This window comes from Megalops cyprinoides, chromosome 1 (genome assembly GCF_013368585.1).
Source record: "Megalops cyprinoides isolate fMegCyp1 chromosome 1, fMegCyp1.pri, whole genome shotgun sequence".
Taxonomy (NCBI): Eukaryota; Metazoa; Chordata; class Actinopteri; order Elopiformes; family Megalopidae; genus Megalops; species Megalops cyprinoides.
The window spans coordinates 35,511,872-35,526,837 of NC_050583.1; the positions used below are offsets into that span (position 1 = coordinate 35,511,872).

Consider the following 14,966-nt stretch of genomic DNA (forward strand, 5'->3'; position numbering starts at 1 on the left):
AATCTGCATCAGTGTCCCATCTCTTACTCTGTAGATGGAGAGAGTCAATGTCTTATATACCTATACAGATAAGGCAAGCATAGATCGGGTGTCAACCAATCAAAAGTGGACACACCTCAGAATGTGAGATGTGTTAGGGAGGGTTCTAGTTTTATGACTCTGATTAAGTACACAGAGACTGGTGGAGAGAGGGGAATGGTTAAGTTCAGACAAATGTATTGCAAGCGTCAGCTTCACTAAAACATTTTAGGCTTCTGCTATTATACAGTGTCCCACCTAGCATCCACACATTTTGGGATAACGCAACCTGTTCAAATTTAAGGACTATACCTTTCAAGTTTGGATAATATCCAGTTTGACAAATACAAAATCACTGCAGAAAAAAATGTGAACTTCAGAATAACAATCTATCCACATCATAAAGACTGTACAGCACGTCATGCTGCCTAGTGATTCATAGCTCCTCCTAGAGTGGAGAAGCAGTACTTTGGAGAAAGAGAGTAACTTAAAACAATGTGTCTGAACATAAAAAGAATAACCGTTCCAATTTATAATGCAAATATATACAATGTATATATTTGCATTATAAATTTTGTGAGTGGGTAGGGTACAGCTACCTTGTTTCCAGTTGTTTGAATATGCTTGCAAAAATAATGCATTTTTCTAAATATATGAACTGAAAAAGAAAATGGCCATGTTGTAAGGAAATTTGAATTCCTAATAAACAATGCAGACAAATACAAATATCATCCGGCAGCCATAGCAGTAACAACAATCCATCCTGATGTTCAATAGTTCCAGCACTGCACAAGATCCAGTTCTCTTTTTTCATCCTGTGCAAAATGAAACCCTCTTTTCTTGGGCTGATCATCAAAACACTCATCATAATTAAGAACATAAACACAGCATGCTTCCTTTCCCTCTAGGACTTCACAAATAATTACAGTCTGCAGCCCTCTTCTGTACAAAACACAGCTGGCAATTTCCCAATTGGGTTTCTTTTGCAAGGCCACTCAGGCTCACTGCCCCATACAACTTTTGTTTCACTTTCCTGTTACAAAATGGCCAACACCACTTTCATACCGCACACACCCACACACATATACACATGATAAATGCACATAAACATACACATAAAAAATACACATGCCCACTCATACACATTCACTCAAATGGAATTCCATTGCATAATGCTGAGGGTAATGTTTGTATTATTGTGCAAACACTTAGTGTGTCATCACAGAAGAATGTGCTAAGATGTGTGGAGTATCAGCTTGGTTGTCCATCACTTTCAATAGCACTTCTGTGCATCTGCAGCTCAGTAAGCAAACATCTCTAAGTATCATAAATCTTTGTGGATATACATTTACACCAAATTACTCAGTCAATGTAAACACAAAATGGACTTTCCGGCCCAAATTGCCTGTTGCACACAAACGTTTTTACACAAGTAATGTTGTGACCCAAGAGACCTAGGTTTGCATAAGTGATTTCCAGTAGGCAACATGACAAAGAACTTTCCCCCACTAACAGTGAGATAATGAGGTTCTACATGTGAGGAATCAAACAATGACTAATGAATTCCACAGGTTTTCCAGAATTAAAATTAATCAACAATAAAATCAACAGAAAACACTACCTCAATAATCATTTCAACTTATAGCCAGCAAACTAAGGTAGTTATGCATAAATAGCTAGGTTAATAGTTACCACAATGATCAATCATATCATTTTGATACAATTCTTCTCTTCTCTGCTTCCCCAATTTTACGTGCGTGGAGCATAACCTTTACCTTTTGGTAATGGCAGCATTGCCTTGAAATTACACCTTCACATGATTTTAAGATTGATCAAGATAAGTAACTGATAATTAATGGGAAGTGAACAACTCTTACCCACACAGGCTATGGGTATGAAGGCTTCACAAAGACACATATGTGCACAAAGTTATTCCACACTAAGGTACACATGTGCATTTGTTAGTAATAGGCTACTACCTATTTTTAAGGGGTACCAACATATCTATATTTCTTTATTTTCACTGAAAACTTTTTTGCATACCTCACCTCACAGATTTCAGGCTCTCAGTTAACCTTGACGTTTTTGTCTTAAAGTGAGTTGTACAAAGTGCATGCTATGACTTCATTTCATACAAGAAAACCACACTTCCCATATGAGTGTCTGGTGGCCAATAGATTCAGAGAGTTCCATTACAGTAACTTGTCTTTATTGCAAAATTCAACAGCAAGACATGAGCAGGTTCACTTATGAAAGCTGAACAAATTAAAACAGTTCTTTAAGTGAGGTGTGTCTCCTTAATGTTTCTGTATAAAATGGCAAAACATTAAAATATTTTAGTATTTCAGTATTTCAGTATTTCAGTATTTCCATTTAAAAAATGAGCCTGACTGTACATATGTACATACAGACTGACCATGTGAATCATAATATTTCAGCATATTGCTGAATTTGCATTAAATGGTCAGTTTGAGTGTAAGGGAATTTTACGAATTCTGTGTGCCATATAATCTCAAACTGGAAGTGGCTGAAGCACCTGGACACTGAAGAGGGGCTGACCAGTTAACATATTATCACCAATGGTTGTGAGATGCCACAGACATCCCCTCTTCTGACTCCCTGCAACAAGTCAGTATTCTTACAACCTTAATTACTAAACTAAAAAAATAATTGACAGCCAAATACATCCCTTTATGCAATATGTATGTGTAGCATTTGTGTGAATCTTTTTTTTTTTTCAGTTTAACTTGTGTAATAATAGGTTCATCTGGGTATAGTCAATAATATACAGCATTTGTCATAATTCTCAACACGATTGATAAGAAAACAGACAATCTGAAAAAGAGGATGTCCTAAAATGGGCAGAACAAACCGCCCACTTCTCAATTTAATGTTCACAACGGTTCCCTTTTCCTGGCACAAAGTGAGATATCCTTTCCCTTGAATTTGAATTACTCACGCCACCTTTCACCCCTGTCCTCTTCTTTGACTCCCATTCCCTCTATTCAGGCAATGTTCCTATATAAGGACCTCCATCAGTGCTGTGGCGTTAGACTCAACTGGGACCAGATACATTGCATTATATTAATTACCTATTTATCTATTTATTTATTTATTTGATGTGAACGGAAGGATTTGAATGACCTCAACTTTTCTTTTTTTACATTTTGTTTATTTTTAAATTATTATTTATTACTATTTCATTTCATTTCTTTATGGATTTTATGTAAGATGTACTGGATTTTGTTAAGTGAAAGTACATTTGCCTCTTAAATACAGAGTTTGGAGGAGATTCTTTTTGTTTTCCCTTCTCCGCTTGCCTTCTGTCTGTTTAATTTTTGGCCTTTCCATTAGAGCCCCGTGTTGGTCTATACATTCCTCTCTCCCTCTCACGCTCTCTCTCCTCTCCTCAATGTCCTTTTCCATTTTCATCCCCTGTTTTGCCATCTCCCTCCTCTTGCTCCTCTTGCTCCTCCTTCCCCACTCTCACTCATTTTATCTCCCTGACTCCAATCCTCTCTTTTCTTTCAACGATCAAGTCAGGAAGAGGCATCTTTACACAGGTATTATCATTACTAATACTAGCAGTGTTGGCAATGATGTGTGTTATTTTTCAGTAATCGAACCAATCATAATATTAATAATAACAACAGCTGCATCAATGGTGTATGTATGTCTATTTTATAAGTCATCTTATTTCCTCTTGATTCAGAGAGCAAAAGACAAGGGCTTTTTCTGGAGATGGACAAGGATGGCACAGTGAAAGGAAGTCCCATTCAAACTGCAAACAGTGAGTTAACCAACAATGGTTTCCAGCAGGTGATCAACAGTGGTCATAGATTGAGTGGTCAAAATCTCTGTTTAATATTCAGATATTAATGTACATAACTGTTGGATGTGTCAGTAATTACAGAGTGTAATACATCACAGCTGGCAGGTTTTGTCTTTTTTATATTTAGTTCCTCTGTGTTAATCATTTGGGTTTTATTACGATTGCTGTAGTTTCTTGATCAAGTCATAATTTTTAGTTTGTAATTTTGATCAATTTCATGCATGGTTTTTTGTGTCGTTCATTGGCATGTATGTTCCAGGTGCGCTGGAGCTGAGATCAGTGAGAGCTGGTGAGACAGTCATCAGAGGAGTATCATCGTCCCTTTACTTGTGTATGGACAGAGCTGGACATCTGAGGGGACAGGTGCAGCTTCCTATCTCTCATCTCTGTTGCTCTTGCTCTTTCTTTCTCCTTCTCTCTCTCTCTCTCTCTCTCTCTGTCCATATATATATATATATATATACATATATATATGTGTGTGTGTGTGTGTGTATGGAATGAATGATTTATGTTTGTATGGCTTTCTACTTACACTGTTATATCAGACACTCACATATGCTGAAAGATAATGTAACTATGTAACTATCTAAAATAATGGATTTAATTTCCCCAGGGACTGTACACGGAGGCAGACTGCACCTTCAGAGAGCTGTTGCTGGAAAATGGATATACTCTTTTCCTGTCTCGGCAGAATGGGCTGCCACTGTCTCTCACATCAAGACAGTCTCAGGACAAACGTGTCCCTCCATTCTCCCAGTTTCTCCCCTTAAGACAGTTGGCTGGGAGTGAGATACAAGAGAGACAGAATGAAAATTTGCAAACAAATCAACAACACCTGAACCTTGAATCTGAGGACCCATTTGGAATGCATCTCCAGGACTCAGTGCACAGTCCAGGATCACAATAGGAAATTAAGAGTGGTGAGAATGGGATTTAAACTCTGTTACAAATACAGCTCTGTATGGTTTTATTGTCATTTCCTTTCTACAATGCAATTACTGCAATGCTGTAACAGTGGTTAAAGGTTAAAGTAACCTTGTTAGTTGAGGTGGGGTCCAGTGAATTTTACAATGCCTTGATGTAGTGTTAAGGTGCTGCAATATTCTCTAAAATTGCATTACATGATGCCATTACATGATAATCATTTTGTTATCTAATAAGATATGTCAATTAAACATTTTAATTCACCTTTGCATATGACACTGTAAATCCAATTCAGAGTTGTAGTCTCAATGGTTTGCAGTTAATGGATTTTTTAATCTCGCTTGGAGTGAAAGATTAAAAAAAGACAATGGAAGATTCCTTGTAAACCTACATAAAATGTTGTCTGTTACATTTGCATTTACAAATCATATTGATTGATTCATATACTTAAAGAGGAAAAATCTTATTTGAAGTCTGCAGATTTTGAATGACGAAGCCATGAGCATCCAGGCTGAAAGCACTGTGTCATGTCCTGTCAGGACTGTGGCATCTTAGCCGGTTGTTTTGTTTTCCCTGTCCATGTGCTTTTGTTTTCCCCTGTGTTCCAGCCCTGCCCTGCTCTCCACCCTGTCGCCGCCCACCTGATTGCCTGACTGTCTTCACCTGCATCCCGTCTTCTCATCAGCCTTGCCCTATTTAAGTCCTGCTTGTGTCTTGTCTCATTGATGGTTTGTCCCGGTTCGCTGTGTTGTACTCGCTGTTTGTCTTTTCATCGTATCTGCCTGCCGGTTCTGTTTTCTTGCCTGTTTTCCCGACTTTGCTCCTCATTCCTGCGCTGTGTCTGTTCTGGTTTTTTGACTCTGCCTGCCTTGACTTTGTTTCTGGATTGCCCTCTGGACTTAATAAACCTGTGTGCCCAGTTTTCTCTGTCTGCGCTTGAGTCCCTGCCTGAGTTCTGAGATGTCCATTGTTGGTACTGGAAGTCATTGTCATTTTGATTTTAAGTATGTGTCTTTCATCCTCAGTACTGTGGCTAGCAATATATAGAAGTTATTTAAATTAAATATATTTTAACTATATTTAATTCTAATTTAATTTAATTTTAAATATAGCTCTCAATGTAAACGGTTTGCATAGAAATGCACATTTGCTTTCCAGCCGAAGACATTAAATAAACAACAGAGTTTGCCAGCATGACAGGTGCAGTATTGTTCTTATTTTGTCAATCGAGTGTTGGAGGAATTCCTCATGCAGAGCCAGCTTTTTATCACCAGACAACTGTGGTTCTATATCTACCCACTGTGGTGAATACAGTATTTATTTCATATTGTTTTGTATTTGTGTTTGGATATTTGTAAATGATGATGGTGTTGTCCTAGCAAATAAAGTACATTATATTAAATCTGCACAAACTAACATGGACATAATATGAACAGATTTTACCATGTGATCTGGAGAAACTAGCGACACCAGTGGTGTGTACCAAATGCTGGTTGTGCCCTTGAATGGGCCACAAGGCTACTGAGCCAAATATTAATGTGAAACCCTTAGCTATTTATAAGTGGGTAGAGGACGGCAGGTGAAAATCAAGCTTGCATTAAGGGCTGTGTCTTGTCCTCTGTCCCTGCATATAATTTAGCCCGCAATCAGTTACAGTACTTTACAGTACTTACATACAGTCATACATAAAGGGAATGCATACTGATTTGTGTTGATATGGAATCTGTAGTTATACCAGTCAGACCTGAAAATCAGAATGTTTAGTTTCATTTTATTTAACATGATAATAATGTATGACATAACATTAAGTGATGGTTTTACATACTGCCCTTTCTTTCTCAACAATAAATGCCTCAGCCGATTTTCACCAATATATTCTTTGACAATGTTTGTGATTTCTCTCTTCCATTTAGGCACAGCACCTATCCAAAATAAATCCACTCGGTAGCTGTGCACTATGTTGGCAACACAGCCGCCCCTTGAAGATGTTGTTCTAAGTTTTTCTTAACATTTATTTTTTCCGATCTACCATTTGTTACAAAAATAGAACACATTTAATCTCTCTAATGACTTTGTAATAGTCAAAAGTCAAGAGAATAACTGATAAAATATATCTTTATTTAATACATACATATAAACACCAAATATACAGTGCAAACACCCATACATACTGTACATACACAATCAGGCAGTATACACACCGCTGCATTATACTCCCTCATTAGACCTGTACAATGGTTGGAGCTTAATGCATTGTATTAGATTGCAGTGCCGCTTAAAAAGTCACACAATGCAGTGCTTTGCACTATTAAACAATACATTATCAAGTTTTTTGTCATACAACATACATTGTAACTTGCAGATTTTCAGAGTTTATGTCTGAAGCATCCCTCTTAAGCTGTGTGTTGTCTGTTTCTGTTGGAGGCAATTTTAAGGTTTCCATAAGATGTGTGCTTTATGATTGTAACTCATTCAGACTTTATCTATGCATCCAGATAAAACAGAAATAATGAGAGCCATCAACACAACAGAAAATAATCAAAGGAATACTACTCCTAACAAATACTTCAAATTAATCTCATGATGATACAGTTCAGTTTGTCATTCCTTTAAAATAAATAAGAATATGATGACAAAAATGACGGTATTAGTAATAAATATGTGCATTGAATCAATAAATAAATTAAAATATATACTCTTTTGTCTTCCTCCAGTTTACTGCCTGTCAGTCTTGTGTTACATTACATTATTGGCATTTAGCAGACGCTCTTATCCAGAGTGACTTACATCAATTATAGGCTTTTACAATGTTATCCATTTATACAGCTGGATATTTACTGAGGCAGTCATGGGTTAAGTACCTTACCCAAAGGTACAGCAGCAGTACCCCTGTGGGGAATCACACCAGCAACTTTTTCATTACAAGCCCTACTCCTTAATCGCTATGCTACACTTCCAACCAGGCTGACATTCTTGTGTGTATATAATATGAACAAAAAGTGTCTGAAAAAAATGAAAGTATCTGAATGCTTTCATTCTGAAGTTACTGTAAAGTGTTTCATGGTTCTCATCTCAGCGTACATTGCAGTCCCTCTGTAATAAATGGTGTATGGTATTCTGGTATGTCCTGTAGAGACTAGGTCAGCACAGTTATTAAAACATCATGTAATAGGCCTACTTGCTCTGTGTAATTGTATGTGCTGTGCCAGTATATCACAGGGAATATTATGTGCTGCAGTGTCTGTGCATGTGATGTTCAGTCATTGTGTTTTTATGGTAACTTCCTTGCTCACACTCAGAATGGAACATCGTGAGCATCCTTCTAACCTGTCCACCTCACACCTGTGTTACTAGAGGTTCCCTGAGGTACAGGTTACCCCCTTTGTGCTCCCCATCCTGACCTGCACACAGTCCCCCCAGCAAAGTTCCATTCAGGGGGGGACAAATACCCTCCAAAGGAAGGTAATCCCTTTCCTCCTCCCCCTCCTCATTGTCCTCGTCATCCCAGAGCGAGGTCTTCACATGGGTGTACTCAGTACTATCCTCGCACTCTGTCTCCCTGTGATAGAAGTAACTGAAGTTGGAGACGATGACAGGCACGGGCAGTGAGATGGTCAGCACACCAGCGATGGCACACATGGAACCCACCAGCTTCCCCCACACTGTCTCTGGGTACATGTCCCCGTAGCCTACCGTCGTCATGGTCACCACAGCCCACCAGAAGGCATCGGGGATGCTGACAAAAGCCGTGTCCTTGTGATCGGCCTCAGCAAAGTAAATGGCACTGGAGAAGAGGATGACCCCAATGAAGAGGAAGAATATGAGCAGGCCCAGCTCCCGCATGCTGGCCCTCAGGGTCTGACCTAGGATCTGCAGCCCCTTGGAGTGGCGCGACAGCTTGAAGATACGGAAGACCCGAACCAGCCTGATGACCCTGATGATGGCCAGTGACATGGCCGGGGTGCCACCCTTGGACTTGGCCAGCTCCGTACCGAGCGTGACGAAGTAGGGGAGAATGGCTGTGAAGTCGATGACATTCATGACATCCTTGAAGAAGTGCATCTTGCTGGGTGAGCAGGCAAAGCGCATCAGTAGCTCAAAGGAGAACCAGCAGATGCACATGGTCTCCACTATGAAGAAGGGGTCCTGGAAGGGGCTGGAGGCAGGGGAGACAGGCACTGTGGAGTTGGAGTTGTGGGGGTGGGGTTGATACATATATTGCTGGAGAATGGAAAAGAGAGCAAAAGAAAATGGTGGTGGAAACATAGAGCAAAACAGTAAAGGAAAAGTTAACCTGTTTTATAGAAAAAGGTGGAGAAAGATAGGGATGGAGACATGTGGATAGTTTTACAGACTTTGCACAAGTTGTCCGGGAAACATGTTGTCTCTCCAAGATGAGAAAAACATACGCATGAGCTGCAGACATTCAAGCCTGCTTTGCTGGCAAATCCCCTGCGTTCTCTGCTTCCACATAAACATTTATCTCTGCCCCTCCAAACACAAATAAAAGGCTGGATCTCACTACATAAACACACTCATATTAAAAATGCATTTAATATACAGCATCATGGAGACATTATTTTGGTAAGGGAATGTGTATCCATTTTTCTATTGTTCTCTTTGAGCCATATGAAAGAATCAAAAATAAAAAAATAACAATGACAATATACCAAAGCTGGATTATTTCTCTTCTTCTAGACTTGTTTATAGCGGGGTTATACTGTTTTGAAAAGAGAAAGTACATTTTGAAGCAAAAATTTTGGGTTTGTAGCAATACACTTAAAAATATTCTGTTCCTTGATGAGGGGTTGATGATATTTACTTACATATATTTTGCATAGGCTCTCTCTTGTTTCTTTTTGTTGTCAGTTTCTCTGAGAGTCAATAAACATTGGCACCTTTCACAGCTTTTTTATTCAATTGTGTTCTCTGTAGTTTTATTTCTCTGTGCGTCCGTCTCAGCCCAGTAAAATCACTGTCTCTGCATGTTGGTTTGTCTATTTGTTTACCAGTCTGTCATCCTTTCTGCCTGTATGATGATGTAGGACCAACACTGCAAAGGCAATTTAATCATACAAACAATATTAGTAAATCAATGAGATATCTTTAACAACCTTTCTCTGTCTCTTTCAGTGGGTGAGTCAGTGGGCATATTAATAAGAGCACTCATTTATGTGTTGATGTGTTCTTAGGGTTGTCCTCCCCCTATAAATAGCTCCTGAAACCTCCAAGGAGAAACATGAGAAGCCCCCTCCTCTCTGTTTTCCCAATCACTGTCACTATCCAGCTATCTATTGCTCTGGATCTCTCTCACATCTAATCTCTATCAGAACACACCGGTAAGACAAGGTTACAGCAGGTTCTTGGCAAGGCTGAGCAGGCCGGCGCAAGTACAGTTGGGCAGCCCGATTGGGAAATCACATAAATATGATGCAAAGCCCACCAACCCCCCCCCCCCGGCTCTCACATTCCACTTCACCCCTCACCCTCATAATTTGTTTTTGCTCTGACCTGCTATCTATTCATTCAAATACACAACTCTCTCCCCTATCTCATTGACACTCACACAGATTCCTTTGCTTATGTCCAGCCTTGTAAACCACTACCCCGATGCCCTTCATTCCTCCTCCCTCCCTCAGACAGGGTCCCTCAATCTAAGTGTATCACATTTAACAGCGTGACTAAAATAATCTCGGCATTAACCTCTCTCTCCTTGCATCCCTCGCCTCTTACTCACTGGTTCTCCATTTGTTTTTTTTTTTTTCTCTGAGAGCAGTTAGTACACTGAAATTTCCCGTTAGTGCTCACTGAATCACTCAGTCAAGGAGGTTTTGCTCATTTCCAGTCACGATACATACTGTAGCTACAATTTGGCACAAGAGTTTGGCGATGACTTGTTACATGCTGGATGAAATTTACTTTCCGGTACATTATTTTTATAACCTATCTAGCTAGATAATCCCAGAAATGTATGTACATATCAAGGGCTGATGTTACTAATGTTATTAAATAGCACATCCTGTATTATGCATGTTCTGTAATGTTTGCAACCAAATATAAGTAAATAATTACCAAATAAACAATAATGAATTCAAATTCAAACAGAACAGTTTGTGATGAGAAATATGAATTGGAATTTTTTATTTCTTTATTTAAGCAATGTGTGTTATCTGGTTCTTTTAACTTCATTATCTGTGGTACACTGCCTCTGCCTTCTATGAAGTTCCTCCTTATAACGTCCCTCAGCAGTCCTCACTAGTGTACACACACCATGTTGCAATCATTTAAAACAGAAGTGTTCTAAATCCCAATCTCTTACAATCTTGATGTTACTGAACTTTGAAATTGCTCCTTTACACCTATTTAGGGTGAGAGACAGAGAAAAAAAATCATGAAAAAAATATTTACTATTTGATTGTCATTTGATACTTGAGATCTCCCCATTCTATGTCACATAGCTAGCCAGGCAGTTGTAGATGTGTTCAACTAGCTCATTTGATATTTTTGGGTGTGTGCCAGAAAATACTAAAATGACTTGCTGACCTCAAGTGAAGACATAAACATTCCAGGGAAATGTTGAAATGGTTGAGCTTCTACATTTTGTGCTGACATATACATTTTTTGCACTCAGTCCCACATGGTTGTTTTGACAGTGTTTTTCCATCTTCCTGGGCAAGATCAGTGGGCCAGTAGGTTCTGTGCTTACATTGATTAAGTTCCTGTGAGTTTCAGTTCAGTTAATGGATAGAAGCTCATACGTACTGATAAGAGACTCATGGGTACTGATGAGGGAACTAGTGGAAAAGGTACACTGTGAGCCACACTCAACTTTACCTGAGATATGTGGCAGGTAAGAACAGGCAGCTGCAATCAATATAAATATGTCATAGTTTCCTCTCTTGAGTGAGTTATATTTTTAATAGGAGTGATTTTTCAACCAAAATTATATTTTTATCTATAATAAATATGTGCATTTTAACTTTTTCACCCATCTAAAGATCGTTTAACGTGAAACCATTTAAAGGAGAAAATGGGTGCATCCCTTTAGTTTTCACAAAATAACAAGATTTTGTTGCCATAGTGTAGAATACAGTCAAAGACAACTATCTCACCTTTATAACAGTGTTTTTGTCAGGCAGAAGAAAGGGGATTTTTGTTTTTGACCCTCTGTCATAATACAAAAAAAGCTGTTTTATTTAAAATTTCTGAGAAAATTAAGTAATTATATGCAATTCTCATATATTGAGTAATAATCATTCAATTAGATAATATGCCCTAATGTCTGAGATTTAAATCTGAAAAAGAAAAATGTCATTACTGTGGCACATTGTTACCATGGACAGTGGTCATAGACACAGCTTGTTTAGTATGGTTTCATGCAGTTCCGCATACAACTTATTATGTGTTAAGAATACATAAAGGAATTAATGAAAGGTTACAAAATCTATGGCTGTATATCTTTACTGCAACATACTTTTAATTACCACAACATCATTCACTTCCTTGTCAATGATGTCTCTGATCTGTCCCTCTTTTGGTGTTGTAGTCTTCTCTCTCAGCTCTCCTAGTGTGTCTGTCCCTTAGCCGTTTCCATTTCTGCTGTTTTATCTCTCTCTCCCTTAGCATCTTCTCTCTATCGCCCTTCACTCTTCCTCTGTCTGAGATCTCTCCCTCTTTGCCTTACCTTTCCCCCAACCTCTTACCTCTCTCAGCTCTTTCTCGCCCCTGAAGTCAGGTACTGTCTCCAAACAGAAGATGACAATGGACACCACGATGACCATGACGCTGATGATGGCGATGATGCGGGCGCCGGAGGAGGACTCTGGGTGTTCGAACAGCATCCACAGCCGCCGCTGCAGTTCGTGGCTGGGCAGCGGCCGTGCCTCCTCCTTAGGGAATCCTTCATCCTCCTTGAAGCGCGCCATGATGTCCTCGCCCAGCTCATAGAACTCCAGCTCATCCATGAAGACGTCCAGCGGGACGTTTGCAGGCCGCCGCAGTCGCCCGCCCGACTGGTAGAAGTAGAGGATGGCGTCAAAGCAGGCACGGTTCCGGTCCAGGAACAACTCGTTCCGTAGCGGGTCAAAGTACCGCAGGCGGCGGCGCGGGTCACCCAGCAGGGAGTTAGGGAACTGGGCGAGTGTACGGAGCTGAGTCTCGTACCTCATGCCCGAGACGTTGATGGCCAGTCTTTCAGCCAGCGCCCACCCACCTTTCCACAAAGAGCCCGAGCGTCGGCTCTCCCTCTTTCGTTCCTTCTTCTCCTTCTCCCCTCCCTCGCTCTCCTTTCCCCCCTTCTCTGCTGTGTTGCGTTTCTCTTTTGTCCATTTGTCATTCTCAAAAACTTCTTCCATTTTCTTCACTCTCTCACTCAAAGTGTCCTCCTCCCCTACACCTCCTCCACCCTTGTCTTGGCTGTCCATCTGTCCCTTTGTCTCTCACTTTCTTTCCTCCTCTCCACGTTTTGCCCTGTGGCAGGTACCACAGTTTAAACAGAAAAAAGTGTCGGTTTTTAAGAAAGAAAATATGGCAAGAATTAAACATTAACTAATAATACTTTATTAGTCTCAATGTTACTACTTTTTACTATTACTGTTGCTGGTGCTAATATTATTAATATATTAGTGTAGTAAAATGTTGTTTTTTATAATAAGCATTTTACTAACATTTGTATAATAGGACCAATAATAACATCCATAGTAATTTTTTTCTCTCTGTTTACAATGTTTGTATGTAGACAGTTAATACACATTGATTATGTAATCTTGTGAAAAATACTGAACATTTGTACGGCCTGTCGACAAACTACGTCATGCACATGTGGCCATCTCATTCTCCACTAAACATCTCTCATTCATAGTAGCCATGCAGTCTATCGGTGGTTGTCATTATCACAAGTGATCTTAGATCTCATGTAAGACCCAAGGGTATCCAAGGTTCATATCATTACAACCTAGAGAAGCAAAATCCCATGCAAAGAATTATCACTGTTACATTTTACTCACCAGTATTGTCCACAACCAAAACAGTTGCAATACTGTAATTATAGTGGTTTTAAGATTTTAAGATTCTGATCATATTTACACATACTAAACAAAGAGTGCTGGTGATTGTAACAGGGATTAAACATGCAAAGTTACCTTGCAGAAAAGGGGGTGCAAATCCTCAGAGAGGTTTGAATCTTGAGGAATTACAGGTTTAGGACAGCATTTCCTTTTTACAAATTGTATTGAATCAATGGATTAATTGATTCAATAAACCTCATAAAAGGGAGTTGCTGTCTTGTATTCTTTATTCCTCAATATTCATACCAGTATTCAACTCACAAAATATGTAATCAATGCATCATATTGATAAGCACTATTTACAACTGATGACAAAAAATGAGTAATATTTACAGGAATATTTATATTATTGTAAGCATGGCACACCTGTCAGTATTAGAATAATAAGTGAGACAAAGAGGATCACTCACTGAGCCAGCTGCTGTGAACAGTTTAATCGCTACCCCGCAAGTCACAATGTTTGCCTCTCATGTCTCCTCGTGCTGTCTCCCTCTCTCACTGTGACCGCGTCTGGCTGTCACTCTCACGGTCCTCGCCTGTCTGTGCTGCCCCTTCCACTTCTGTCTCTGGCTTGTCAGTACTCGAGGGCTACACGGCTCACTTTGGGTGTAGTTGCGTGCCTTGAAGAGGTAAACTACCTCCTCTCAATTTACCCCCTACCTCTTTTGACCAGTTAGCAAACTTACAGTTGTCTGCAGGTCAATGTCTTCAGTGCCCCCCTGCTCTTGCACTGTCTGCCTTGAAATTTTCAGGAATGCTGCCGTGTCGAAATTCAATCCACCACCCCTCCTTTTCCTCCCCCTCCCAGGGGTTTGGGACAACCTTCACCTCCCTTCTCAGATATCATCCTCTGCCCCTTGCTTGTGCACACGTCTGTGCCCTCATCCCCTGTTCCCAGTCTAGACAGACGCCCACATGGACAAGCAGGTAGACAGACACCTGTAAACTGATACAGTGACAGGTTACTGCAAGTGACAAATCGGCCCTACCCATGTGAACAATATCAATCGACAGAGAACATGGTCATTTTGCTCCCCACCCTAGGGACTCTGAAGTGGAGTAGTCATGTTATAATGTTATTGCATTATACTGAGCCATTTTGTCATTTGCAGTCTCATATTGCTCCT

General features: G+C 39.8%; 2 protein-coding genes across 3 annotated transcripts; one reads left to right on the forward strand and one right to left on the reverse strand.

Annotated features, from left to right (window-relative positions):
* Positions 1-3,430: 3,430 nt before the first annotated feature.
* On the forward strand, positions 3,431-4,757 carry LOC118782646 (fibroblast growth factor 21-like). Its single transcript, XM_036536102.1, has 4 exons — positions 3,431-3,581; positions 3,731-3,808; positions 4,110-4,213; positions 4,464-4,757. Exons 1-4 carry the CDS (start codon positions 3,431-3,433, stop codon positions 4,755-4,757), a joined length of 627 nt encoding a protein of 208 aa, XP_036391995.1.
* A 2,973-nt stretch (positions 4,758-7,730) lies between these two features.
* LOC118778245 (potassium voltage-gated channel subfamily A member 7-like) lies at positions 7,731-14,596 on the reverse strand. 2 transcript variants are annotated; one of them, XM_036529690.1, is made up of 3 exons: positions 14,526-14,596; positions 12,478-13,243; positions 7,731-8,995 (listed from the first exon to the last, which is right to left on the reverse strand). In XM_036529690.1, exons 2-3 carry the CDS (start codon positions 13,195-13,197, stop codon positions 8,111-8,113), a joined length of 1,605 nt encoding a protein of 534 aa, XP_036385583.1. In that variant the 5' UTR covers positions 13,198-13,243; positions 14,526-14,596; the 3' UTR covers positions 7,731-8,110. The 2 variants fall into 2 exon arrangements, with proteins under 2 accessions (XP_036385583.1, XP_036385575.1); XM_036529682.1 differs by having other exon boundaries at positions 14,250-14,575.
* Between the last annotated feature and the right edge of the window lie 370 nt (positions 14,597-14,966).